The 27,792-nt window shown below is 42.1% G+C and overlaps 1 protein-coding gene across 3 annotated transcripts in view; it reads left to right on the top strand.

Annotated features, from left to right (window-relative positions):
- The window catches only part of bmpr2b (bone morphogenetic protein receptor type 2b), a 176,755-nt gene that overhangs the window by 84,529 nt on the left and 64,434 nt on the right, over window positions 1–27,792 (top strand). For 2 of the 3 annotated variants that reach the window (XM_090216345.1, XM_090216346.1), the window contains exons 4-6: window positions 4,472–4,671; window positions 5,775–6,005; window positions 20,119–20,233. In XM_090216345.1, the coding sequence (XP_090072471.1) occupies window positions 4,472–4,671; window positions 5,775–6,005; window positions 20,119–20,233 (546 nt within the window). Of the gene's footprint in view, window positions 1–4,471; window positions 4,672–5,774; window positions 6,006–6,092; window positions 6,126–20,118; window positions 20,234–27,792 lie in introns of those variants that run through there. The other variant, XM_090216347.1, reaches the window with a different exon arrangement.

The raw sequence follows: 27,792 nt of genomic DNA, 5'->3' as shown, positions 1-27,792 counted from the left end.
AATGTAGTAGGTAATTAACTAAATCTAAATGTATTGAATGTAGTAGGTAATTAACTAAATCTAAATGTATTGAACGTAGTAGGTAATTAACTAAATCTAAATGTATTGAATGTAGTAGGTAATTAACTAAATCTAAATGTATTGAATGTAGTAGGTAATTAACTAAATCTAAATGTATTGAATGTAGTAGGTAATTAACTAAATCTAAATGTATTGAATGTAGTAGGTAATTAACTAAATCTAAATGTATTGAATGTAGTAGGTAGTTAACTAAATCTAAATGTATTGAATGTAGTAGGTAATTAACTAAATCTAAATGTATTGAATGTAGTAGGTAATTAACTAAATCTAAATGTATTGAATGTAGTAGGTAATTAACTAAATCTAAATGTATTGAACGTAGTAGGTAATTAACTAAATCTAAATGTATTGAATGTAGTAGGTAATTAACTAAATCTAAATGTATTGAATGTAGTAGGTAATTAACTAAATCTAAATGTATTGAATGTAGTAGGTAATTAACTAAATCTAAATGTATTGAATGTAGTAGGTAATTAACTAAATCTAAATGTATTGAATGTAGTAGGTAGTTAACTAAATCTAAATGTATTGAATGTAGTAGGTAATTAACTAAATCTAAATGTATTGAACGTAGTAGGTAATTAACTAAATCTAAATGTATTGAATGTAGTAGGTAGTTAACTAAATCTAAATGTATTGAATGTAGTAGGTAATTAACTAAATCTAAATGTATTGAATATAGTAGGTAATTAACTAAATCTAAATGTATTGAATGTAGTAGGTAATTAACTAAATCTAAATGTATTGAATGTAGTAGGTAATTAACTAAATCTAAATGTATTGAATGTAGTAGGTAATTAACTAAATCTAAATGTATTGAATGTAGTAGGTAGTTAACTAAATCTAAATGTATTGAATGTAGTAGGTAGTTAACTAAATCTAAATGTATTGAATGTAGTAGGTAATTAACTAAATCTAAATGTATTGAATGTAGTAGGTAATTAACTAAATCTAAATGTATTGAACGTAGTAGGTAATTAACTAAATCTAAATGTATTGAATGTAGTAGGTAATTAACTAAATCTAAATGTATTGAATGTAGTAGGTAATTAACTAAATCTAAATGTATTGAACGTATTAGGTAATTAACTAAATCTAAATGTATTGAATGTAGTAGGTAGTTAACTAAATCTAAATGTATTGAATGTAGTAGGTAGTTAACTAAATCTAAATGTATTGAATGTAGTAGGTAGTTAACTAAATCTAAATGTATTGAATGTAGTAGGTAATTAACTAAATCTAAATGTATTGAATGTAGTAGGTAATTAACTAAATCTAAATGTATTGAACGTAGTAGGTAATTAACTAAATCTAAATGTATTGAATGTAGTAGGTAATTAACTAAATCTAAATGTATTGAACGTAGTAGGTAGTTAACTAAATCTAAATGTATTGAATGTATTAGGTAATTAACTAAATCTAAATGTATTGAATGTAGTAGGTAATTAACTAAATCTAAATGTGTTGAATGTAGTAGGTAATTAACTAAATCTAAATGTGTTGAATGTAGTAGGTAATTAACTAAATCTAAATGTATTGAATGTAGTAGGTAATTAACTAAATCTAAATGTATTGAATGTAGTAGGTAATTAACTAAATCTAAATGTATTGAATGTAGTAGGTAATTAACTAAATCTAAATGTATTGAATGTAGTAGGTAGTTAACTAAATCTAAATGTATTGAATGTAGTAGGTAATTAACTAAATCTAAATGTATTGAATGTAGTAGGTAATTAACTAAATCTAAATGTATTGAACGTAGTAGGTAGTTAACTAAATCTAAATGTATTGAATGTAGTAGGTAATTAACTAAATCTAAATGTATTGAATGTAGTAGGTAATTAACTAAATCTAAATGTGTTGAATGTAGTAGGTAATTAACTAAATCTAAATGTGTTGAATGTAGTAGGTAATTAACTAAATCTAAATGTATTGAATGTAGTAGGTAATTAACTAAATCTAAATGTATTGAATGTAGTAGGTAATTAACTAAATCTAAATGTATTGAATGTAGTAGGTAATTAACTAAATCTAAATGTATTGAATGTAGTAGGTAATTAACTAAATCTAAATGTATTGAACGTAGTAGGTAGTTAACTAAATCTAAATGTATTGAATGTAGTAGGTAGTTAACTAAATCTAAATGTATTGAATGTAGTAGGTAATTAACTAAATCTAAATGTATTGAATGTATTAGGTAATTAACTAAATCTAAATGTATTGAATGTAGTAGGTAGTTAACTAAATCTAAATGTATTGAATGTAGTAGGTAATTAACTAAATCTAAATGTATTGAATGTAGTAGGTAATTAACTAAATCTAAATGTATTGAATGTAGTAGGTAATTAACTAAATCTAAATGTATTGAACGTATTAGGTAATTAACTAAATCTAAATGTATTGAATGTAGTAGGTAGTTAACTAAATCTAAATGTATTGAATGTAGTAGGTAATTAACTAAATCTAAATGTATTGAACGTATTAGGTAATTAACTAAATCTAAATGTATTGAACGTAGTAGGTAATTAACTAAATCTAAATGTATTGAACGTATTAGGTAATTAACTAAATCTAAATGTATTGAATGTAGTAGGTAGTTAACTAAATCTAAATGTATTGAATGTAGTAGGTAATTAACTAAATCTAAATGTATTGAACGTATTAGGTAATTAACTAAATCTAAATGTATTGAATGTAGTAGGTAGTTAACTAAATCTAAATGTATTGAACGTAGTAGGTAATTAACTAAATCTAAATGTATTGAACGTATTAGGTAATTAACTAAATCTAAATGTATTGAATGTAGTAGGTAGTTAACTAAATCTAAATGTATTGAATGTAGTAGGTAATTAACTAAATCTAAATGTATTGAATGTAGTAGGTAATTAACTAAATCTAAATGTATTGAATGTAGTAGGTAATTAACTAAATCTAAATGTATTGAATGTAGTAGGTAATTAACTAAATCTAAATGTATTGAATGTAGTAGGTAATTAACTAAATCTAAATGTATTGAATGTAGTAGGTAATTAACTAAATCTAAATGTATTGAACGTATTAGGTAATTAACTAAATCTAAATGTATTGAATGTAGTAGGTAATTAACTAAATCTAAATGTATTGAATGTAGTAGGTAATTAACTAAATCTAAATGTATTGAATGTAGTAGGTAATTAACTAAATCTAAATGTATTGAATGTAGTAGGTAATTAACTAAATCTAAATGTATTGAATGTAGTAGGTAATTAACTAAATCTAAATGTATTGAATGTAGTAGGTAATTAACTAAATCTAAATGTATTGAATGTAGTAGGTAATTAACTAAATCTAAATGTATTGAATGTAGTAGGTAATTAACTAAATCTAAATGTGTTGAATGTATTAGGTAATTAACTAAATCTAAATGTATTGAATGTAGTAGGTAATTAACTAAATCTAAATGTATTGAATGTAGTAGGTAATTAACTAAATCTAAATGTATTGAATGTAGTAGGTAATTAACTAAATCTAAATGTATTGAATGTAGTAGGTAATTAACTAAATCTAAATGTATTGAATGTAGTAGGTAATTAACTAAATCTAAATGTATTGAATGTAGTAGGTAATTAACTAAATCTAAATGTATTGAATGTAGTAGGTAGTTAACTAAATCTAAATGTATTGAATGTAGTAGGTAATTAACTAAATCTAAATGTATTGAATGTAGTAGGTAATTAACTAAATCTAAATGTGTTGAATGTAGCAGAAAATGCATACATTTTCCCAATTTAATCATAAAGACAAACAAAATTCGCCATTGATTCGTATTTCCTTCTAACTTTCTCAAACGGCACAGCAATGGCTGTGTGTGTGTGTGTGTGCGGTGCTGTGCACACATATGTCTACACTTTGTGTAGCTGTTAGCGATGATGCTAATGATAACCTGGTAGAGATGGAAAAGTTTTCCCCAAAACCTTCTCAGTGAAATGTTAACTACAAAGTAGCCTACCTGGCCGAATGAGATCAGGATTATTTGCATCAATCTAGTGGCCATTTGTTTTGGAAACTCACACGAGCGCTACAGAAGCGCATAGCTAGCCAAATAACGGTCTATTGCTGGTTTGGAATTAAAGTGTAACTGCACCCAATACTCTAAACGTGTTGTATTTTTCTCAGACCTCAAAAGTGGTCTCACGATGTGGTTTAAGCATTGTAGTGGACCAATTTTGTTGTAAAAATAAAGTAACATTTTTAGAGCAAAAACCTGTTAAATTTGGGAAAAACGGAATCAGGCAAAAAAATCCACCAGATTTTATAGTGCCCTACAATACCTAACACTTATCCGGCCCCTAACCTCTGACCCTGCTTGTGATGATGTCACCCACTAACCCTGTGATGTCATCATTCCCAGACCCACGGCCGCTGTACCGCGAGGAGACCATCGTGATCGCCCTGGCGTCTGTCTCCATAGTAGCGGTGCTGATCGTGGCGCTGTTCTTCGGGTACCGCATGCTGAGTGGAGACAGGAAACAGGGACTACACAACATGGACATGATGGAGGCCGCAGCCTCAGAACCCAGCCTCGACCTGGACAGCCTTAAACTACTAGAGGTGAGTAGTGGTGTTGTAGTACTTAGGGTTGCTGTTACTAGTGGTTAGGGTTATTATGACATGACATGATGGAGGCTGCAGTCTCAGAACCCAGCCTCGACCTGGACAGCCTAAACTACTAGAGGTGAGCTGTTATAGTTGGAGTATGGGTTTAGAGGTGAGATGGTGGAGTAGGGGTTTAGAGGTGAGATGGTGGAGTAGGGGTTTAGAGGTGAGATGGTGGAGTAGGGGTTAGAGGTGAGATGGTGGAGTAGGGGTTTAGAGGTGAGATGTTGGAGTAGGGGTTTAGAGGTGAGATGGTGGAGTAGGGGTTTAGAGGTGAGATGGTGGAGTAGGGGTTAGAGGTGAGATGTTGGAGTAGGGGTTAGAGGTGAGATGGTGGAGTAGGGGTTTAGAGGTGAGTTGGTGGAGTAGGGGTTTAGAGGTGAGATGGTGGAGTAGGGGTTTAGAGGTGAGTTGGTGGAGTAGGGGTTTAGAGGTGAGATGGTGGAGTAGGGGTTAGAGGTGAGATGGTGGAGTAGGGGTTTAGAGGTGAGTTGGTGGAGTAGGGGTTTAGAGGTGAGATGGTGGAGTAGGGGTTTAGAGGTGAGATGGTGGAGTAGGGGTTAGAGGTGAGATGGTGGAGTAGGGGTTTAGAGGTGAGATGTTGGAGTAGGGGTTTAGAGGTGAGATGGTGGAGTAGGGGTTTAGAGGTGAGATGGTGGAGTAGGGGTTTAGAGGTGAGATGGTGGAGTAGGGATTAGAGGTGAGATGGTGGAGTAGGGGTTTAGAGGTGAGATGGTGGAGTAGGGGTTTAGAGGTGAGATGGTGGAGTAGGGGTTTAGAGGTGAGATGTTGGAGTAGGAGTTTAGAGGTGAGATGTTGGAGTATGGGGTTAGAGGTCAGGTTACATTACTCTCTCTTCTTAGATCTGAGGTAACCATTTTTCTCACTGGCTCGGTCTCATTAAACAGCTGCTGTGCTGCCCTGCTAATAGAAATGACTGACAATGTCTTGAAATCCCTTTGTCTGTTTATGTCTCAACCCATCTTTCTGTCACTTTCTCCCTGTCCCTCTCCATCTACCCCCTCTCTTTCTCTCCCTCTCTCACTTCCACCTCCCAGCTGATTGGTCGAGGGCGGTATGGCTCCGTGTATAAGGGTTCTCTAGACGAGCGTACCGTTGCGGTCAAGATGTTCACCTACCAGAACCGGCAGAACTTTGTTAACGAGCGAGCCATCTACCGTGTCCCCCTGCTGGAGCACGATAACATCGCACGCTTCATCGTAGGAGACGAGAGACTCACAGCCGACGGACGCGTGGAGTACCTACTGGTCATGGAGTATTACCCTCATGTGAGTACTGTACCTACTGGTCATGGAATATTACCCTCATGTGAGTACTGTACCTACTGGTCATGGAATATTACCCTCATGTGAGTTCTGTACGTACTGGTCATGGAATATTACCCTCATGTGAGTACTGTACCTACCCACATGTAAGTATTCTGTCCTCTACTGGGTTCTACTAGGCTCTACTGGGTTCCACTAGGCTCTACTGAGTTCTACTGGGTTCTACTAGGCTCTACTGGGTTCCACTAGGCTCTACTGGGTTTTACTAGGCTCTACTGGGTTCTACTAGGCTCTACTGTGTTCTACTAGGCTTTACTGGGTTCTACTGGGTTCTACTAGGCTCTACTAGGCTCTACTGGGTTCTACTAGGCTTTACTCGGTTCTACTGGGTTCTACTAGGCTCTACTGGGTTCCACTAGACTACTGGGTTCTACTAGGTTCTACTGTTCTCTGCTGGCCTCTACAGGGTTCTGCTGGGTTCTGCTAGGCTCTACTGGTCTATGCTGGCCTCTACAGGGCTCTGCTGGGTTCTACTAGGTTATACTGTTCTCTGCTGGCCTCTACAGGGTACTGCTGGGTTCTACTAGGTTATACTGGTCTATGCTGGCCTCTACAGGGTTCTACTGGGTTCTGCTAGGTTCTACTGTTCTCTGCTGGCCTCTACAGGGTTCTGCTGGGTTCTACAGGGTTCTACTAGGCTCTACTGGCCTCTACTGGGTTCTACTAGGCTCTACTGTTCTCTGCTGGCCTCTACAGGGTTCTGCTAGGCTCTACTGGGTTCTACTAGGCTCTACTGGTCTCTGCTGGCTACTGGGTTCTACTAGGCTCTACTGTTCTCTGCTGGCCACTACAGGGTTCTGCTGGGTTCTACAGGGTTCTACTAGGTTCTACTGGACTCTACTGCCCTCTGCTGGGTTCTACTAGGCTCTACTGGTCTCTGCCAACCTCTACTGGGTTTTACTGGGCTCTACTGGGTTCTACTAGGCTCTACTGCTCTCTGCTGGCCTCTGCTGGCCTCTACTTGTTAGACTTCAGTGAATCTTTTGACAATATCGATCATAGTCTGCTGCTGGAAAAACATATGTGTTATGGCTTCACAACCCCTGCTATAATGTGGATAAAGAGTTACCGAAAAGAACACAGAGGGTGTTCTTTAATGGAAGCCTCTCCAACAGAATTCAGGTAGAATCAGGAGTTCCCCAGAGTAACTGTTTAGGCCCCTTGCTTTTTTCAATTTTTACTAATGACATGCCACTGATTTTGACTTTTGAGTAAAGCCAGAGTGTCTATATATGATGACTTAACACTATACATGTCAGTTACTACAGCGATTGAAATGACTGCAACACTTAACAAAGAGCTGCAGTTAGTTTCAGAATGGGTGGCAAGGAATAAGTTAGTCTTAAATATTTCTAAAACTTAAAGAATTCTATTTAGAACAAAACATTCACTAAACTTATAATTTATAATAAATCATGTGGAAATTGAGCAAGTTGAGATAATTAAACTGCTTGGAGTAACCCTGGATTGTAAACTGTCATGGTCAAAACATGTTGATACAACAGTAGCTAAGATGGGGAGAAGTCGGTCTATAATAAAGCGCTGCTCTGTCTTCTTAACAACACTATCAACAAGGCAGGTCCTACAGGCCCTAGTTTCTACCTTCTTAACAACACTATCAACAGGGCAGGTCCTACAGGCCCTAGTTTCTACCTTCTTAACAACACTATCAACAAGGCAGATCCTACAGGCCCTAGTTTCTACCTTCTTAACAACATTATCAACAAGGCAGGTCCTACAGGCCCTAGTTTATACCTTCTTAACAGCACTATCAACAAGGCAGGTCCTACAGGCCCTAGTTTCTACCTTCTTAACAACATTATCAACAAGGCAGGTCCTACAGGCCCTAGTTTCTACCTTCTTAACAACATTATCAACAAGGCAGGTCCTACAGGCCCTAGTTTATACCTTCTTAACAACATTATCAACAAGGCAGGTCCTACAGGCCCTAGTTTATACCTTCTTAACAGCACTATCAACAAGGCAGGTCCTACAGGCCCTAGTTTCTACCTTCTTAACAACATTATCAACAAGGCAGGTCCTACAGGCCCTAGTTTCTACCTTCTTAACAACATTATCAACAAGGCAGGTCCTACAGGCCCTAGTTTCTACCTTCTTAACAACATTATCAACAAGGCAGGTCCTACAGGCCCTAGTTTCTACCTTCTTAACAACATTATCAACAAGGCAGGTCCTACAGGCCCTAGTTTCTACCTTCTTAACAACATTATCAACAAGGCAGATCCTACAGGCCCTAGTTTCTACCTTCTTAACAACACTATCAACAAGGCAGGTCCTACAGGCCCTAGTTTCTACCTTCTTAACAACACTATCAACAAGGCAGGTCCTACAGGCCCTAGTTTCTACCTTCTTAACAACATTATCAACAAGGCAGGTCCTACAGGCCCTAGTTTCTACCTTCTTAACAGCACTATCAACAAGGCAGGTCCTACAGGCCCTAGTTTATACCTTCTTAACAACATTATCAACAAGGCAGGTCCTACAGGCCCTAGTTTCTACCTTCTTAACAACACTATCAACAAGGCAGGTCCTACAGGCCCTAGTTTATACCTTCTTAACAACATTATCAACAAGGCAGGTCCTACAGGCCCTAGTTTCTACCTTCTTAACAACACTATCAACAAGGCAGGTCCTACAGGCCCTAGTTTCTACCTTCTTAACAACACTATCAACAAGGCAGGTCCTACAGGCCCTAGTTTCTACCTTCTTAACAACACTATCAACAAGGCAGGTCCTACAGGCCCTAGTTTCTACCTTCTTAACATTATCAACAAGGCAGGTCCTACAGGCCCTAGTTTCTACCTTCTTAACAACACTATCAACAAGGCAGGTCCTACAGGCCCTAGTTTCTACCTTCTTAACAACACTATCAACAGGGCAGGTCCTACAGGCCCTAGTTTCTACCTTCTTAACAACACTATCAACAAGGCAGATCCTACAGGCCCTAGTTTCTACCTTCTTAACAACATTATCAACAAGGCAGGTCCTACAGGCCCTAGTTTATACCTTCTTAACAGCACTATCAACAAGGCAGGTCCTACAGGCCCTAGTTTCTACCTTCTTAACAACATTATCAACAAGGCAGGTCCTACAGGCCCTAGTTTCTACCTTCTTAACAACATTATCAACAAGGCAGGTCCTACAGGCCCTAGTTTATACCTTCTTAACAACATTATCAACAAGGCAGGTCCTACAGGCCCTAGTTTCTACCTTCTTAACAACATTATCAACAAGGCAGGTCCTACAGGCCCTAGTTTCTACCTTCTTAACAACATTATCAACAAGGCAGATCCTACAGGCCCTAGTTTCTACCTTCTTAACAACACTATCAACAAGGCAGGTCCTACAGGCCCTAGTTTCTACCTTCTTAACAACACTATCAACAAGGCAGGTCCTACAGGCCCTAGTTTCTACCTTCTTAACAACATTATCAACAAGGCAGGTCCTACAGGCCCTAGTTTCTACCTTCTTAACAGCACTATCAACAAGGCAGGTCCTACAGGCCCTAGTTTATACCTTCTTAACAACATTATCAACAAGGCAGGTCCTACAGGCCCTAGTTTCTACCTTCTTAACAACACTATCAACAAGGCAGGTCCTACAGGCCCTAGTTTATACCTTCTTAACAACATTATCAACAAGGCAGGTCCTACAGGCCCTAGTTTCTACCTTCTTAACAACACTATCAACAAGGCAGGTCCTACAGGCCCTAGTTTCTACCTTCTTAACAACACTATCAACAAGGCAGGTCCTACAGGCCCTAGTTTCTACCTTCTTAACAACACTATCAACAAGGCAGGTCCTACAGGCCCTAGTTTCTACCTTCTTAACATTATCAACAAGGCAGGTCCTACAGGCCCTAGTTTCTACCTTCTTAACAACACTATCAACAAGGCAGGTCCTACAGGCCCTAGTTTCTACCTTCTTAACAACATTATCAACAAGGCAGGTCCTACAGGCCCTAGTTTCTACCTTCTTAACAACACTATCAACAAGGCAGGTCCTAGTTTCTACCTTCTTAACAGCACTATCAACAAGGCAGGTCCTACAGGCCCTAGTTTCTACCTTCTTAATAGCACTATCAACAAGGCAGGTCCTACAGGCCCTAGTTTCTACCTTCTTAACAGCACTATCAACAAGGCAGGTCCTACAGGCCCTAGTTTCTACCTTCTTAATAGCACTATCAACAAGGCAGGTCCTACAGGCCCTAGTTTCTACCTTCTTAACATCACTATCAACAAGGCAGGTCCTACAGGCCCTAGTTTCTACCTTCTTAACAACACTATCAACAAGGCAGGTCCTAGTTTCTACCTTCTTAACAACACTATCAACAAGGCAGGTCCTATAGGCCCTAGTTTCTACCTTCTTAACAACACTATCAGCAAGGCAGGTCCTACAGGCACTAGTCTCTACCTTCTTAACAGCACTATCAACAAGGCAGGTCCTACAGGCCCTAGTTTCTACCTCTTAACAACATTATCAACAAGGCAGGTCCTACAGGACCTAGTTTCTACCTTCTTAACAACACTATCAACAAGGCAGGTCCTACAGGCCCTAGTTTCTACCTTCTTAACAACATTATCAACAAGGCAGATCCTACAGGCCCTAGTTTCTACCTTCTTAACAACATTATCAACAAGGCAGGTCCTACAGGCCCTAGTGTCTACCTTCTTAACAACATTATCAACAAGGCAGGTCCTACAGGCCTTGGTTTCTACCTTCTTAACAAGACTATCAACAAGGCAGGTCCTACAGGCCCTAGTTTCTACCTTCTTAATAGCACTATCAACAAGGCATGTCCTACAGGCCCTAGTTTCTACCTTCTTAACATCACTATCAACAAGGCAGGTCCTACAGGCCCTAGTTTCTACCTTCTTAACATCACTATCAACAAGGCAGGTCCTACAGGCCCTAGTTTCTACCTTCTTAACAACACTATCAACAAGGCAGGTCCTAGTTTCTACCTTCTTAACAACACTATCAACAAGGCAGGTCCTACAGGCTCTAGTTTCTACATTCTTAACAGCACTATCAACAAGGCAGGTCCTACAGGCCCTAGTTTCTACCTTCTTAACAACACTATCAACAAGGCAGGTCCTACAGGCCCTAGTTTCTACCTTCTTAATAGCATTATCAACAAGGCAGGTCCTACAGGCCCTAGTTTCTACCTTCTTAACATCACTATCAACAAGGCAGGTCCTACAGGCCCTAGTTTCTACCTTCTTAACATCACTATCAACAAGGCAGGTCCTACAGGCCCTAGTTTCTACCTTCTTAACAACACTATCAACAAGGCAGGTCCTAGTTTCTACCTTCTTAACAACACTATCAGCAAGGCAGGTCCTACAGGCACTAGTCTCTACCTTCTTAACAACACTATCAACAAGGCAGGTCCTACAGTCCCAAGAAGGGACTCAGGAAAATTGCAATTGTCTCAGAACAGGGCAGCACAGCTGGCCCTTAGATGTACACAGAGAGCTAACATTTATAATATGCATGTCAATCTCTCCTGGCTCAAAGTGGAGGAGAGATTGACTTCATCACTACTTGTATTTGTGAGAGGTATTGACATGCTGAATGCACCAAGCTGTCTGTCTAAACTACTGGCACACAGCTCAGACCCCCATACATACCCCACAAGACATGCTACCAGAGGTGTGTTTAAACTACTAGCACACAGCTCAGACACCCATACATACCCCACAAGACATGCTACCAGAAGTCTGTCTAAACTACTGGCACACACCTCGGACACCCATACATACCCCACAAGACATGCCACCAGAGGTCTGTTTAAACTACTAGCACACAGCTCAGACACCCATACATACCCCACAAGACATGCTACCAGAGGTCTGTCTAAACTACTGGACACCCGAGGCCTATAGAGGATTACTATCCTCTATAGGCATCTACTGGCCTCTACAGGGTTCTACTGGACTCTACAGGGTTCAACTGGCCTCTACAGGGTTCTGCTAGGCTCGACTAGATTACTAGCCTCTTCAGGGATCTACTCATCTCTTCTACTGGCCTCTACTGGCGTCTACTGGCCTCTACAGGGTTCTGCTGAGCTCTAATGGACTCTACAGGGGTCTACTGGACTCTCCCGGTCTTGACTGAGTTCTAAAGGGTTCCACTGGCCTATACAGGGGTCTACTAGGCTCTACTGGTCTCGACTGAGTTCTACAGGGTTCCACTGGGCTCTACAGGGGTCTACTAGGCTCTACTGGATTACTATCCTCTATAGGCATCTACTGGCCTCTACAGGGTTTTACTGGAGTCTACTGGACTCTGCTGGCCTCAACTGAGTTCTACTGGCCTCTATCAGGCTCTACAGGGTTCTACTGGGTTCTACTGGTCTCTACAGGGTTCTACTAGGCTCTGCAGGCTTCTACAGGGGTCTGCTAGCCTCTACTGTCATCTACTGTCCTCTACAGGGTTTGACAGGGTATCTACTAGGCTTTACAAGTTTCTACAAGGCTCTACTGGGCTCTTCTTGCCTCTTTAGGATTTTGCTAGCCTTTACTGGGCTCTACGGATCTCTGCTGGCCTCTACAGGGTTCTGCTGGGCTCTACTGGGTTCTACTATGCTTTACTGGTTTCTGCTAGCCTCTAATGGGTTATACTGGCATCTAATGGGTTCTACTGGCCTCTATAGGGTTCTACTGAGTTATACTAGCCTCTACAGGGTTATTCTAGGCTCTACTGGACAGCTGGCCTCTACAGGGATCTGCTGGCCTCTACAGGGTTTTACTGGGTTATACTGGGTTATATCAGGTTCTACCGGGTTCTACTGGCCTCCACAGGGTTCTACTGGGCTCTGCTGGCCTCAACAGGGTTCTACTAGGATCTACTGTCCTCTACTGTCTTCTACAGGGGTCTACAGAGGTTTACTAGGCTCTACAGGGTTCTACTGGGCTCTACTGATCTCTGCTGGCCTCTACAGGGTTCTGCTGGGGTCTGCTGGGCTCTACTGGACTACTGTCCTCTACAGGGTTCTACCGGGTTATACCAGGTTCTACCGGGTTTCCTGTCTCTGTCATTTGACTAGAATAGAAGGTTTCCTGTCTCTCTCTGTCATTTGACTAGAATAGAAGGTTTCCTGTCTCTGTCATTTGACTAGAATAGAAGGTTTTCTGCCTCTGTCATTTGACTAGAATAGAAGGTTTCCTGTCTCTGTCATTTGACTAGAATAGAAGGTTTCCTGTCTCTGTCATTTGACTAGAATAGAAGGTTTCCTGCCTCTGTCATTTGACTAGAATAGAAGGTTTCCTGTCTCTGTCATTTGACTAGAATAGAAGGTTTCCTGTCTCTCTCTGTCATTTGACTAGAATAGAAGGTTTCCTGTCTCTGTCATTTGACTAGAATAGAAGGTTTCCTGTCTCTGTCATTTGACTAGAATAGAAGGTTTCCTGTCTCTGTCATTTGACTAGAATAGAAGGTTTCCTGTCTCTCTCTGTCATTTGACTAGAATAGAAGGTTTCCTGTCTCTGTCATTTGACTAGAATAGAAGGTTTCCTGTCTCTCTCTGTCATTTGACTAGAATAGAAGGTTTCCTGTCTCTGTCATTTGACTAGAATAGAAGGTTTCCTGTCTCTGTCATTTGACTAGAATAGAAGGTTTCCTGTCTCTGTCATTTGACTAGAATAGAAGGTTTCCTGTCTCTGTCATTTGACTAGAATAGAAGGTTTCCTGTCTCTCTGTCATTTGACTAGAATAGAAGGTTTCCTGTCTCTCTGTCATTTGACTAGAATAGAAGGTTTCCTGTCTCTCTCTGTCATTTGACTAGAATAGAAGGTTTCCTGTCTCTGTCATTTGACTAGAATAGAAGGTTTCCTGTCTATCTCTGCCATTTGACTAGAATAGAAGGTTTCCTGTCTCTGTCATTTGACTAGAATAGAAGGTTGCCTGTCTCTGTCATTTGACTAGAATAGAAGGTTTCCTGTCTCTCTCTGTCATTTGACTAGAATAGAAGGTTTCCTGTCTCTGTCATTTGACTAGAATAGAAGGTTTCCTGTCTCTGTCACTTGACTAGAATAGAAGGTTTCCTGTCTCTCTGTCATTTGACTAGAATAGAAGGTTTCCTGTCTCTCTGTCATTTGACTAGAATAGAAGGTTTCCTGTCTCTCTCTGTCATTTGACTAGAATAGAAGGTTTCCTGTCTCTGTCATTTGACTAGAATAGAAGGTTTCCTGTCTATCTCTGCCATTTGACTAGAATAGAAGGTTTCCTGTCTCTGTCATTTGACTAGAATAGAAGGTTTCCTGTCTCTCTGTCATTTGACTAGAATAGAAGGTTTCCTGTCTCTCTCTGTCATTTGACTAGAATAGAAGGTTTCCTGTCTCTGTCATTTGACTAGAATAGAAGGTTTCCTGTCTATCTCTGCCATTTGACTAGAATAGAAGGTTTCCTGTCTCTGTCATTTGACTAGAATAGAAGGTTGCCTGTCTCTGTCATTTGACTAGAATAGAAGGTTTCCTGTCTCTCTCTGTCATTTGACTAGAATAGAAGGTTTCCTGTCTCTGTCATTTGACTAGAATAGAAGGTTTCCTGTCTCTGTCACTTGACTAGAATAGAAGGTTTCCTGTCTCTCTGTCATTTGACTAGAATAGAAGGTTTCCTGTCTCTCTGTCATTTGACTAGAATAGAAGGTTTCCTGTCTCTCTCTGTCATTTGACTAGAATAGAAGGTTTCCTGTCTCTGTCATTTGACTAGAATAGAAGGTTTCCTGTCTATCTCTGCCATTTGACTAGAATAGAAGGTTTCCTGTCTCTGTCATTTGACTAGAATAGAAGGTTTCCTGTCTCTGTCATTTGACTAGAATAGAAGGTTTCCTGCCTCTGTCATTTGACTAGAATAGAAGGTTTCCTGTCTCTGTCATTTGACTAGAATAGAAGGTTTCCTGTCTCTCTCTGTCATTTGACTAGAATAGAAGGTTTCCTGTCTCTGTCATTTGACTAGAATAGAAGGTTTCCTGTCTCTGTCATTTGACTAGAATAGAAGGTTTCCTGTCTCTGTCATTTGACTAGAATAGAAGGTTTCCTGCCTCTGTCATTTGACTAGAATAGAAGGTTTCCTGTCTCTGTCATTTGACTAGAATAGAAGGTTTCCTGTCTCTCTCTGTCATTTGACTAGAATAGAAGGTTTCCTGTCTCTGTCATTTGACTAGAATAGAAGGTTTCCTGTCTCTGTCATTTGACTAGAATAGAAGGTTTCCTGTCTCTCTCTGTCATTTGACTAGAATAGAAGGTTTCCTGTCTCTGTCATTTGACTAGAATAGAAGGTTTCCTGTCTCTCTCTGTCATTTGACTAGAATAGAAGGTTTCCTGTCTCTGTCATTTGACTAGAATAGAAGGTTTCCTGTCTCTGTCATTTGACTAGAATAGAAGGTTTCCTGTCTCTGTCATTTGACTAGAATAGAAGGTTTCCTGTCTCTGTCATTTGACTAGAATAGAAGGTTTCCTGTCTCTCTCTGTCATTTGACTAGAATAGAAGGTTTCCTGTCTCTGTCATTTGACTAGAATAGAAGGTTTCCTGTCTATCTCTGCCATTTGACTAGAATAGAAGGTTTCCTGTCTCTGTCATTTGACTAGAATAGAAGGTTGCCTGTCTCTGTCATTTGACTAGAATAGAAGGTTTCCTGTCTCTCTCTGTCATTTGACTAGAATAGAAGGTTTCCTGTCTCTGTCATTTGACTAGAATAGAAGGTTTCCTGTCTCTGTCATTTGACTAGAATAGAAGGTTTCCTGTCTCTCTCTGTCATTTGACTAGAATAGAAGGTTTCCTGTCTCTGTCATTTGACTAGAATAGAAGGTTTCCTGCCTCTCTGTCATTTGACTAGAATAGAAGGTTTCCTGTCTCTGTCATTTGACTAGAATAGAAGGTTTCCTGTCTCTGTCATTTGACTAGAATAGAAGGTTTCCTGCCTCTGTCATTTGACTAGAATAGAAGGTTTCCTGTCTCTGTCATTTGACTAGAATAGAAGGTTTCCTGTCTCTCTCTGTCATTTGACTAGAATAGAAGGTTTCCTGTCTCTGTCATTTGACTAGAATAGAAGGTTTCCTGTCTCTGTCATTTGACTAGAATAGAAGGTTTCCTGTCTCTCTCTGTCATTTGACTAGAATAGAAGGTTTCCTGTCTCTGTCATTTGACTAGAATAGAATAGATTGTGTATCGTCTCAGCAGATATTTCTGTCGATGATCGGGGTTAGATTTCTTTTTACCAGACACCAGGTCACCTTGGGTAGATAGTTTCCCCTGAGAATTATTGCTGCATAATGTTCTCTCTCTCTCTCTCTCTCTCTCTCTCTCTCTCTCTCTCTCTCTCTCTCTCTCTCTCTCTCTCTCAATTCAATTCAATTCAATTCAATTCAATTCAATCCAATCCAATCCAATCCAATCCAATCCAATCCAATCCAATCCAATTCAAGGGGCTTTATTGGCATGGGAAACATGTGTTAACATTGCCAAAGCAAGTGAGGTAGATATTATACAAAGTGAAATAAACAATAAAAATGAACAATAAACATTACACATACAGAAGTTTCAAAACAATAAAGACATTACAAATGTCATATTATATATACAGTGTTGTAACAATGTACAAATAGTTAAAGTACACAAAGAAAAATAAATAAGCATAAATATGGGTTGTATTTACAATGGTGTTTGTTCTTCACTAGTTGCCCTTTTCTCGTGGCAACAGGTCACAAATCTTGCTGCTGTGATGGCACACTGTGGAATTTCACCCAGTAGATATGGGAGTTTATCAAAATGGGATTTGTTTTCGAATTCTTTGTGGATCTGTGTAGTCTGAGGGAAATGTGTCTCTCTAATATGGTCATACATTGGGCAGGAGGTTAGGAAGTGCAGCTCAGTTTCCACCTCATTTTGTGGGCAGTGAGCACATAGCCTGTCTTCTCTTGAGAGCCTCTCAAGCTCTGTCAGGTTGGATGGGGAGCGTTGTTGCACAGCTATTTTCAGGTCTCTCTTGAGAGCCATGTCTGCCTACGGCGGCCTTTCTCAATAGCAAGGCTATGCTCACTGAGTCTGTACATAGTCAAAGCTTTCCTTAAGTTTGGGTCAGTCACAGTGGTCAGGTATTCTGCCACTGTGTACTCTCTGTTTAGGGCCAAATAGCATTCTAGTTTGGTCTGTTTTTTTGTTAATTCTTTCCAATGTGTCAAGTAATTATCTTTTTGTTTTCTCATGATTTGGTTGGGTCTAATTGTGTTGCTGTCCTGGGGCTCTGTGGGGTGTGTTTGTGAACAGAGCCCCAGGATCAGCTTGCTTAGGGGACTCTTCTCCAGGTTCATCTCTCTGTAGGTGATGGCTTTGTTATGGATTCGGCCTAATTTTGCTCTGCATACATTATTTGGTGTTCTACGTTGTACACGGAGGATATTTTTGCACAAATCTGCATGCAGAGTTTCAATTTGGTGTTTGTCCCATTTTGTGAATCCTTGGTTGGTGAGCGGACCCCAGACCTCACAACCATAAAGGGAAATGGGTTCTATAACTGATTCAAGTATTTTTAGCCAGATCCTAATTGGTATGTTGAATTTTATGTTCCTTTTGATGGCATAGAATGCCCTTCTTGCCTTGTCTCTCAGACCGTTCACAGCTTTGTGGAAGTTACCTGTGGCGCTGATGTTTAGGCCAAGGTATGTATAGTTTTTTGTGTGCTCTAGGGCAACGGTGTCTAAATGGAATTTGTATTTGTGGTCCTGGTGACTGGACCTTTTTTGGAACACCATTATTTTAGTCTTACTGAGATGTACTGTCAGGGCCCAGGTCTGATAGAATCTGTGCAGAAGATCTAGGTGCTGCTGTAGGTCCTCCTTGGTTGGTGACAGAAGCACCAGATCATCAGCAAACAGATTCTAGTAGGGATGAGGCCGGGTGCTGCAGACTGTTCTAGTGCCCTCACCAATTCGTTGATATATATGTTGAAGAGGGTGGGGCTTAAGCTGCATCCCTGTCTCACCCCACGACCTTTTGGGAAGAAATGTGTGTTTTTTGCCAATTTTAACAGCACACTTGTTGTTTGTGTTCATGGATTTTATAATGACGTATGTTTTACCCCCAACACCACTTTCCATCAGTTTGTATAGCAGACCCTCATGCCAAATTTAGTTGAAGGCTTTTTTGAAATCAATAAAGCATGAGAAGACTTTGCCTTTGTTTTGGTTTGTTTGGTTCTCTTCTCTCTCTCTCTCTCTCTCTCTCTCTCTCTCTCTCTCTCTCTCTCTCTCTCTCTCTCTCTCTCTCTCTCTCTCTCTCTCTCTCTCTCTCTCTCTCTCTCTCTCTCTCTCTCTCTCTCTCTCTCTCTCTCTCTCTCTCTGTCTCTCTCTCTCGTCTCTCTCTCTCTTCTCTCTCTCTCTCTCTCTCTCTCTCTCTCTCTCTCTCTCTCTCTCTCTCTCTCTCTCTCTCTCTCTCTCTCTCTCTCTCTCTCTCTCTCTCTCTCTCTCTCTCTCTCTCTCTCTCTCTCTCTCTCTCCTCTCTCTCTCTCTCTCTCTCTCTCTGTCTCTCTCCTCTCTCTCTCTCTCTCTCTCTCTCTCTCTCTCCTCTCTCTCTCTCTCTCTCTCTCTCTCTCTCTCTCTCTGTCTCTCTCCCTCTCTCTCTCTCTCTCTCTCTCTCTCTCTCTCTCTCTCTCTCTCTCTCTCTGTCTCCCTCTCTCTCTGTCTCTCTCCTCTCTCTCTCTCTCTCTCTCTCTCTCTCTTCTCTCTCTCTCTCTCTCCTCTCTCTCTCTCCTCTCTCTCTCTCTCTCTCTCTCTCTCTCTCTCTCTCTCTCTCTCTCTCTCTCTCTCTCTCTCTCTCTCTCTCTCTCTCTCTCTCTCTCTCTCTCTCTCTCTCTCTCTCTCTCTCTCTCTCTCTCTCTCTCTCTCTCTCTCTCTCTCTCTCTCTCTCTCTCTCTCTCTCTCTCTCTCTCTCTCTCTCTCTCTCTCTCTCTCTCTCTCTCTCTCTCTCTCTCTCTCTCTCTCTCTGTCTCTGTCTCTGTCTCTCTCTCTCTCTCTCTCTCTCTCTCTCTCTCTCTGTCTCTCTCTCTCTCTCTCTCTCTCTGTCTCTCTGTCTCTCTCTCTCTCTCTCTCTCTCTCTGTCTCTGTCTCTCTCTCTCTCTCTCTCTCTCTCTCTCTGTCTCTGTCTCTCTCTCTCTCTCTCTCTCTGTGTTCCTGTAGCCATTATGTCACCATGACAACCAGGACTCAGCCAGGGCTCATGATGTGTCTGTTCTATAGTAATATAACATAGTTCTAATTGACTATATTCCTCAGGTCCTTAGACTCTCACTGTTCTCTGTGGCTGTGCGTCATAGCCGGAATCTCAAATGGCACCCTAATCCTTATATAGTGGACTACCTTTGACCAGTACCCATAAGGAATAGGGTCCCATTTGGAACGCAGACGTCATCCTCAGTTCAGCATTGTGTATACAATTTTCCTCCCAGACTCCAGTGATGCTGTTCTCTGTGATTTTATGTGGTTTGTTTGCTCTTCCACTTCATACTCCTCCTCCACCTCTTCCTCCTCCATCTCTTCTTCCTTCTCCTTCCTCCATCTCTTCCTCCTCCACCTCTTCCTCCTCCACATCTTCCTCCTCCACCTCTTCCTCCTCCACCTCTTCCTCCTCCATCTCTTCTTCCTTCTCCTTCCTCCATCTCTTCCTCCTCCACCTCTTCCTCCTCCACATCTTCCTCCTCCATCTCTTCCTCCTCCACCTCTTCCTCCACCACTTCTTCCTCCTCCACTTCTTCCTGCTCCACTGCTTCCTCCTCCACCTCTTCCTCCTCCATCTCTTCCTCCTCCACCTCTTCCTCCACCACTTCTTCCTCCTCCACTTCTTCCTGCTCCACTGCTTCCTCCTCCACCTTTTCCTCCTCTCTCCTCCCTCCTCCCCCTCCACCTCTTCCACTTCCTCTTCTTCTTCCTCTTCCTCATTGTCCTCCTTTTCCTCTGTAAAAATCTGGTGAGAAGTGAGCTGACAACCGTGTGTCTACGATGAAATAGTAAAGTCATGTTGTCGTTCTCCTCTCCAGGGTTCTCTGTGTCAGTACCTGAGTCTGCAGACAGGAGACTGGGTCAGCTGTTGTCGCCTCACACACTCTGTCACACGGGGGCTGGCCTACCTGCACACTGAGCTGCTGAGAGGAGGTAGGAGTCACCTTCACACACACTGGGGAGTGCACAAGCACACAGATGTACACGGACGTGGACACACACACACACACACACACACACACACACACACACACACACACACACTGTTCTCACTCACCGTCACACCCCTTAATTTCATTTACATGCTCAGACAGCCCCAGTGAAACACTATCTCCCGTCGTCAAGCCGTCAGAATGTGATTAATCACTGAGGAGGATTTTTAGGATTTTTTTTTTTTTTTAGGATTTTTTTTTTTTAGGATTTTTTTTTTAAAAGTTGTATGGTTTGTTTAACTTTGCGAGTTTCATTGCTTTTTGTTTGACATACATTGAAAAGTGAAGAATCGGAGTCTCCACATCACTCTGTTAATATGGATTTGCCAATACATCATTCATTGTCTGCTTACAGACACGCGTCACATGTTAGGGAAATGGTTGGGTAGTTTAGACAGCACACTAGCACTTCCACACTCCGTTCCCCAGGGGGGCAGCAGCAACCTTGTACATGTGCTGAGCCCGGTTGATAAGCAAGTAGGGATTGTCAGGGTCCCTGTTTGAGAGCTGTGAGGTGGTTGGTTTGGTGGCCAACCGGGCTTTTCTTTTGTTTCTAGTGGTCCTTTAGGCATGCCTGTTTCTAGTGGTCCTTTAGGCATGCCTGTTTCTAGTGGTCCTTTAGGCATAACGAGTCAGGTTACAGACCATGTAGCTAGGACCCGTAGACAGTCAGTTTACAGACCATGTAGCTAGGACCCGTAGACAGTCAGTTTACAGACCATGTAGCTAGGACCCCTAGACATAATGAGTCAGGTTACAGACCATGTAACTAGGACCCTAGACAGTCAGGTTACAGACCATGTAACTAGGACCCCTAGACATAATGAGTCAGGTTACAGACCATGTAGCTAGGTCCCCTAAACATAATGAGTCAGGTTACAGACCATGTAACTGGGACCCCTAGACATAATGAGTCAGGTTACAGACCATGTAGCTAGGACCCCTAGACAGTCAGGTTACAGACCATGTAACTGGGACCCCTAGACATAATGAGTCAGGTTACAGACCATGTAACTAGGACCCCTAGACATAATGAGTCAGGTTACAGACCATGTAACTAGGACCCCTAGACAGTCAGGTTACAGACCATGTAACTAGGACCCCTAGACAGTCAGGTTACAGACCATGTAACTGGGACCCCTAGACATAATGAGTCAGGTTACAGACCATGTAACTAGGACCCCTAGACATAATGAGTCAGGTTACAGACCATGTAACTAGGACCCCTAGACAGTCAGGTTACAGACCATGTAGCTAGGACCCCTAGACTTAATGAGTCAGGTTACAGACCATGTAGCTAGGACCCCTAGACTTAATGAGTCAGGTTACAGACCATGTAACTAGGACCCCTAGACATAATGATTCAGGTTACAGACCATGTAGCTAGGACCCTAGACATAACGAGTCAGGTTACAGACCATGTAGCTAGGACCCGTAGACAGTCAGTTTACAGACCATGTAGCTAGGACCCCTAGACATAATGAGTCAGGTTACAGACCATGTAACTAGGACCCTAGACTGTCAGGTTACAGACCATGTAACTAGGACACCTAGACATAATGAGTCAGGTTACAGACCATGTAGCTAGGACCCCTAAACATAATGAGTCAGGTTACAGACCATGTAGCTAGGACCCCTAGACATAACGAGTCAGGTTACAGACCATTTGTAGCTAGGACCCCTAGACATAACGAGTCAGGTTACAGACCATGTAGCTAGGACCCATAGACATAACGAGTCAGGTTACAGACCATGTAGCTAGGACCCCTAGGCAGTCAGGTTACAGACCATGTAACTAGGACCCCTAGACTTAATGAGTCAGGTTACAGACCATGTAGCTAGGACCCCTAGACTTAATGAGTCAGGTTACAGACCATGTAGCTAGGACCCCTAGACTTAATGAGTCAGGTTACAGACCATGTAACTAGGACCCCTAGACATAATGATTCAGGTTACAGACCATGTAGCTAGGACCCTAGACATAACGAGTCAGGTTACAGACCATGTAGCTAGGACCCGTAGACAGTCAGTTTACAGACCATGTAGCTAGGACCCCTAGACATAATGAGTCAGGTTACAGACCATGTAACTAGGACCCTAGACTGTCAGGTTACAGACCATGTAACTAGGACACCTAGACATAATGAGTCAGGTTACAGACCATGTAGCTAGGACCCCTAAACATAATGAGTCAGGTTACAGACCATGTAGCTAGGACCCCTAGACATAATGATTCAGGTTACAGACTATGTAGCTAGGACCCCTAGACCAAATGAGTCAGGTTACAGACCATGTAGCTAGGACCCCTAGACATAACGAGTCAGGTTACAGACCATGTAGCTAGGACCCGTAGACAGTCAGGTTACAGACCATGTAGCTATGACCCCTAGACTTAATGAGTCAGGTTACAGACCATGTAACTAGGACCCCTAGACATAATGATTCAGGTTACAGACTATGTAGCTAGGACCCCTAGACATAACGAGTCAGGTTACAGACCATGTAGCTAGGACCCGTAGACAGTCAGTTTACAGACCATGTAGCTAGGACCCCTAGACATAATGAGTCAGGTTACAGACAATTTAACTAGGACCCTAGACAGTCAGGTTACAGACCATGTAACTAGGACCCCTAGACATAATGAGTCAGGTTACAGAACATGTAGCTAGGACCCCTAAACATAATGAGTCAGGTTACAGACCATGTAGCTAGGACCCCTAGACATAACGAGTCAGGTTACAGACCATTTGTAGCTAGGACCCCTAGACATAACGAGTCAGGTTACAGACCATGTAGCTAGGACCCCTAGACATAACGAGTCAGGTTACAGACCATGTAGCTAGGACCCCTAGGCAGTCAGGTTACAGACCATGTAACTAGGACCCCTAGACATAATGAGTCAGGTTACAGACATGTAACTACGACCCCTAGACAGTCAGGTTACAGACCATGTAACTAGGATCCCTAGACATAATGAGTCAGGTTACAGACCATGTCACTAGGACCCCTAGACAGTCAGGTTACAGACCATGCAACTAGGACCCCTAGACATAATGAGTCAGGTTACAGACCATGAAGCTAGGACCCCTAGACATAATGAGTCAGGTTACAGACCATATAACTAGGACCCCTAGACAGTCAGGTTACAGACCATGTAACTAGGACCCCTAGACATAATGAGTCAGGTTACAGACCATGTAGCTAGGACCCCTAGACATAATGAGTCAGGTTACAGACCATGTAACTAGGACCCCTAGACATAATGAGTCAGATTACAGACCATGTAGCTAGGACCCCTAGACATAATGAGTCAGGTTACAGGACATGTAACTAGGACCCCTAGACATAATGAGTCAGGTTACAGACCATGTATCTAGGACCCCTAGACAAGTCAGGTTACAGACCATGTAGCTAGGACCCCAAGACATAATGAATCAGGTTACAGACCATGTAACTAGGACCCCTAGACAGTCAGGTTACAGACCATGTAGCTAGGACCCCTAGACATAATGAGTCAGGTTACAGACCATGTAACTAGGACCCCTAGACATAATGAGTCAGGTTACAGACCATGTAACTAGGACCCCTAGACAGTCAGGTTACAGACCATGTAGCTAGGACCCCTAGACATAATGAGTCAGGTTACAGACCATGTAACTAGGACCCCTAGACATAATGAGTCAGGTTACAGACCATGTAGCTAGGACCCCTAGACAGTCAGGTTACAGACCATGTAACTAGGACCCCTAGACATAATGAGTCAGGTTACAGACCATGTAGCTAGGACCCCTAAACATAATGAGTCAGGTTACAGACCATGCAGCTAGGACCTCCAGACATAACGAGTCAGGTTACAGACCATGTAGCTAGGACCCCTAGACATAATGAGTCAGGTTACAGACCATGTAACTAGGACCCTAGACATAATGAGTCAGGTTACAGACCATGTAGCTAGGACCCCTAGACTGTCAGGTTACAGACCATGTAACTAGGACCCCTAGACATTCAGGTTACAGACCATATAACTAGGACCCCTAGACATAATGAGTCAGGTTACAGACCATGTAACTAGGACCCTAGACATAATGAGTCAGGTTACAGACCATGTAGCTAGGACCCCTAGACTGTCAGGTTACAGACCATGTAACTAGGACCCCTAGACAGTCAGGTTACAGACCATGTAACTGGGACCCCTAGACATAATGAGTCAGGTTACAGACCATGTAACTAGGACCCCTAGACATAATGAGTCAGGTTACAGACCATGTAACTAGGACCCCTAGACAGTCAGGTTACAGACCATGTAACTAGGATCCCTAGACATAATGAGTCAGGTTACAGACCATGTAACTAGGACCCCTAGACATAATGATTCAGGTTACAGACTATGTAGCTAGGACCCTTAGACATAATGAGTCAGGTTACAGACCATGTAGCTAGGACCCTAGACATAACGAGTCAGGTTACAGACCATGTAGCTAGGACCTGTAGACAGTCAGTTTACAGACCATGTAGCTAGGACCCCTAGACATAATGAGTCAGGTTACAGACCATGTAACTAGGGCCCCTAGACAGTCAGGTTACAGACCATGTAACTAGGACCCCTAGACATAATGAGTCAGGTTACAGACCATGTAGCTAGGACCCCTAAACATAACGAGTCAGGTTACAGACCATTTGTAGCTAGGACCCCTAGACATAATGAGTCAGGTTACAGACCATGTAGCTAGGACCCCTAGACAGTCAGGTTACAGACCATGTAACTAGGACCCCTAGACATAATGAGTCAGGTTACAGACCATGTAACTAGGACCCCTAGACAGTCAGGTTACAGACCATGTAGCTATGACCCCTAGACTTAATGAGTCAGGTTACAGACCATGTAACTAGGACCCCTAGACATAATGATTCAGGTTACAGACTATGTAGCTAGGACCCCTAGACATAATGAGTCAGGTTACAGACCATGTAGCTAGGACCCCTAGACATAACGAGTCAGGTTTTTGACCATGTAGCTAAGACCCGTAGACTGTCAGTTTACAGACCATGTAGCTAGGACCCCTAGACATAATGAGTCAGGTTACAGACCATGTAACTAGAACCCTAGACAGTCAGGTTACAGACCATGTAACTAGGACCCCTAGACATAATGAGTCAGGTTACAGACCATGTAGCTAGGACCCCTAAACATAATGAGTCAGGTTACAGACCATGTAGCTAGGACCCCTAGACATAACGAGTCAGGTTACAGACCATTTGTAGCTAGGACCCCTAGACATAACGAGTCAGGTTACAGACCATGTAGCTAGGACCCTTAGACATAACGAGTCAGGTTACAGACCATGTAGCTAGGACCCCTAGGCAGTCAGGTTACAGACCATGTAACTAGGACCCCTAGACAGTCAGGTTACAGACCATGTAACTAGGACCCCTAGACATAATGAGTCAGGTTACAGAACATGTAACTAGGACCCCTAGACAGTCAGGTTACAGACCATGTAACTAGGATCCCTAGACAGTCAGGTTACAGACCATGTAGCTAGGACCCCTAGACATAATGAGTCAGGTTACAGACCATGCAACTAGGACCCCTAGACATAATGAGTCAGGTTACAGACCATGTAGCTAGGACCCCTAGACATAATGAGTCAGGTTACAGACCATGTAGCTAAGGACCCCTAGGCAGTCAGGTTACAGACCATGTAGCTAGGACCCCTAGACATAATGAGTCAGGTTACAGACCATGTAACTAGGACCCCTAGACAGTCAGGTTACAGACCATGTAGCTAGGACCCCTAGACAGTCAGGTTACAGACCATGTAGCTAGGACCCCTAAACATAATGAGTCAGGTTACAGACCATGCAGCTAGGACCTCCAGACATAACGAGTCAGGTTACAGACCATGTAGCTAGGACCCCTAGACATAATGAGTCAGGTTACAGACCATGTAACTAGGACCCTAGACATAATGAGTCAGGTTACAGACCATGTAGCTAGGACCCCTAGACTGTCAGGTTACAGACCATGTAACTAGGACCCCTAGACATTCAGGTTACAGACCATATAACTAGGACCCCTAGACATAATGAGTCAGGTTACAGACCATGTAACTAGGACCCTAGACATAATGAGTCAGGTTACAGACCATGTAGCTAGGACCCCTAGACTGTCAGGTTACAGACCATGTAACTAGGACCCCTAGACAGTCAGGTTACAGACCATGTAACTGGGACCCCTAGACATAATGAGTCAGGTTACAGACCATGTAACTAGGACCCCTAGACATAATGAGTCAGGTTACAGACCATGTAACTAGGACCCCTAGACAGTCAGGTTACAGACCATGTAACTAGGATCCCTAGACATAATGAGTCAGGTTACAGACCATGTAACTAGGACCCCTAGACATAATGATTCAGGTTACAGACTATGTAGCTAGGACCCTTAGACATAATGAGTCAGGTTACAGACCATGTAGCTAGGACCCTAGACATAACGAGTCAGGTTACAGACCATGTAGCTAGGACCTGTAGACAGTCAGTTTACAGACCATGTAGCTAGGACCCCTAGACATAATGAGTCAGGTTACAGACCATGTAACTAGGGCCCCTAGACAGTCAGGTTACAGACCATGTAACTAGGACCCCTAGACATAATGAGTCAGGTTACAGACCATGTAGCTAGGACCCCTAAACATAACGAGTCAGGTTACAGACCATTTGTAGCTAGGACCCCTAGACATAATGAGTCAGGTTACAGACCATGTAGCTAGGACCCCTAGACAGTCAGGTTACAGACCATGTAACTAGGACCCCTAGACATAATGAGTCAGGTTACAGACCATGTAACTAGGACCCCTAGACAGTCAGGTTACAGACCATGTAGCTATGACCCCTAGACTTAATGAGTCAGGTTACAGACCATGTAACTAGGACCCCTAGACATAATGATTCAGGTTACAGACTATGTAGCTAGGACCCCTAGACATAATGAGTCAGGTTACAGACCATGTAGCTAGGACCCCTAGACATAACGAGTCAGGTTTTTGACCATGTAGCTAAGACCCGTAGACTGTCAGTTTACAGACCATGTAGCTAGGACCCCTAGACATAATGAGTCAGGTTACAGACCATGTAACTAGGACCCTAGACAGTCAGGTTACAGACCATGTAACTAGGACCCCTAGACATAATGAGTCAGGTTACAGACCATGTAGCTAGGACCCCTAAACATAATGAGTCAGGTTACAGACCATGTAGCTAGGACCCCTAGACATAACGAGTCAGGTTACAGACCATTTGTAGCTAGGACCCCTAGACATAACGAGTCAGGTTACAGACCATGTAGCTAGGACCCTTAGACATAACGAGTCAGGTTACAGACCATGTAGCTAGGACCCCTAGGCAGTCAGGTTACAGACCATGTAACTAGGACCCCTAGACAGTCAGGTTACAGACCATGTAACTAGGACCCCTAGACATAATGAGTCAGGTTACAGA

The sequence above is a fragment of the Oncorhynchus mykiss genome, chromosome 22 (assembly GCF_057628025.1).
Source record: "Oncorhynchus mykiss isolate SJ-2025 chromosome 22, ASM5762802v1, whole genome shotgun sequence".
In the NCBI taxonomy this organism is placed as follows: domain Eukaryota; kingdom Metazoa; phylum Chordata; class Actinopteri; order Salmoniformes; family Salmonidae; genus Oncorhynchus; species Oncorhynchus mykiss.
Note: the sequence above shows the minus strand (reverse complement) of the source record. Positions and strands in the feature narration are given on the sequence as shown.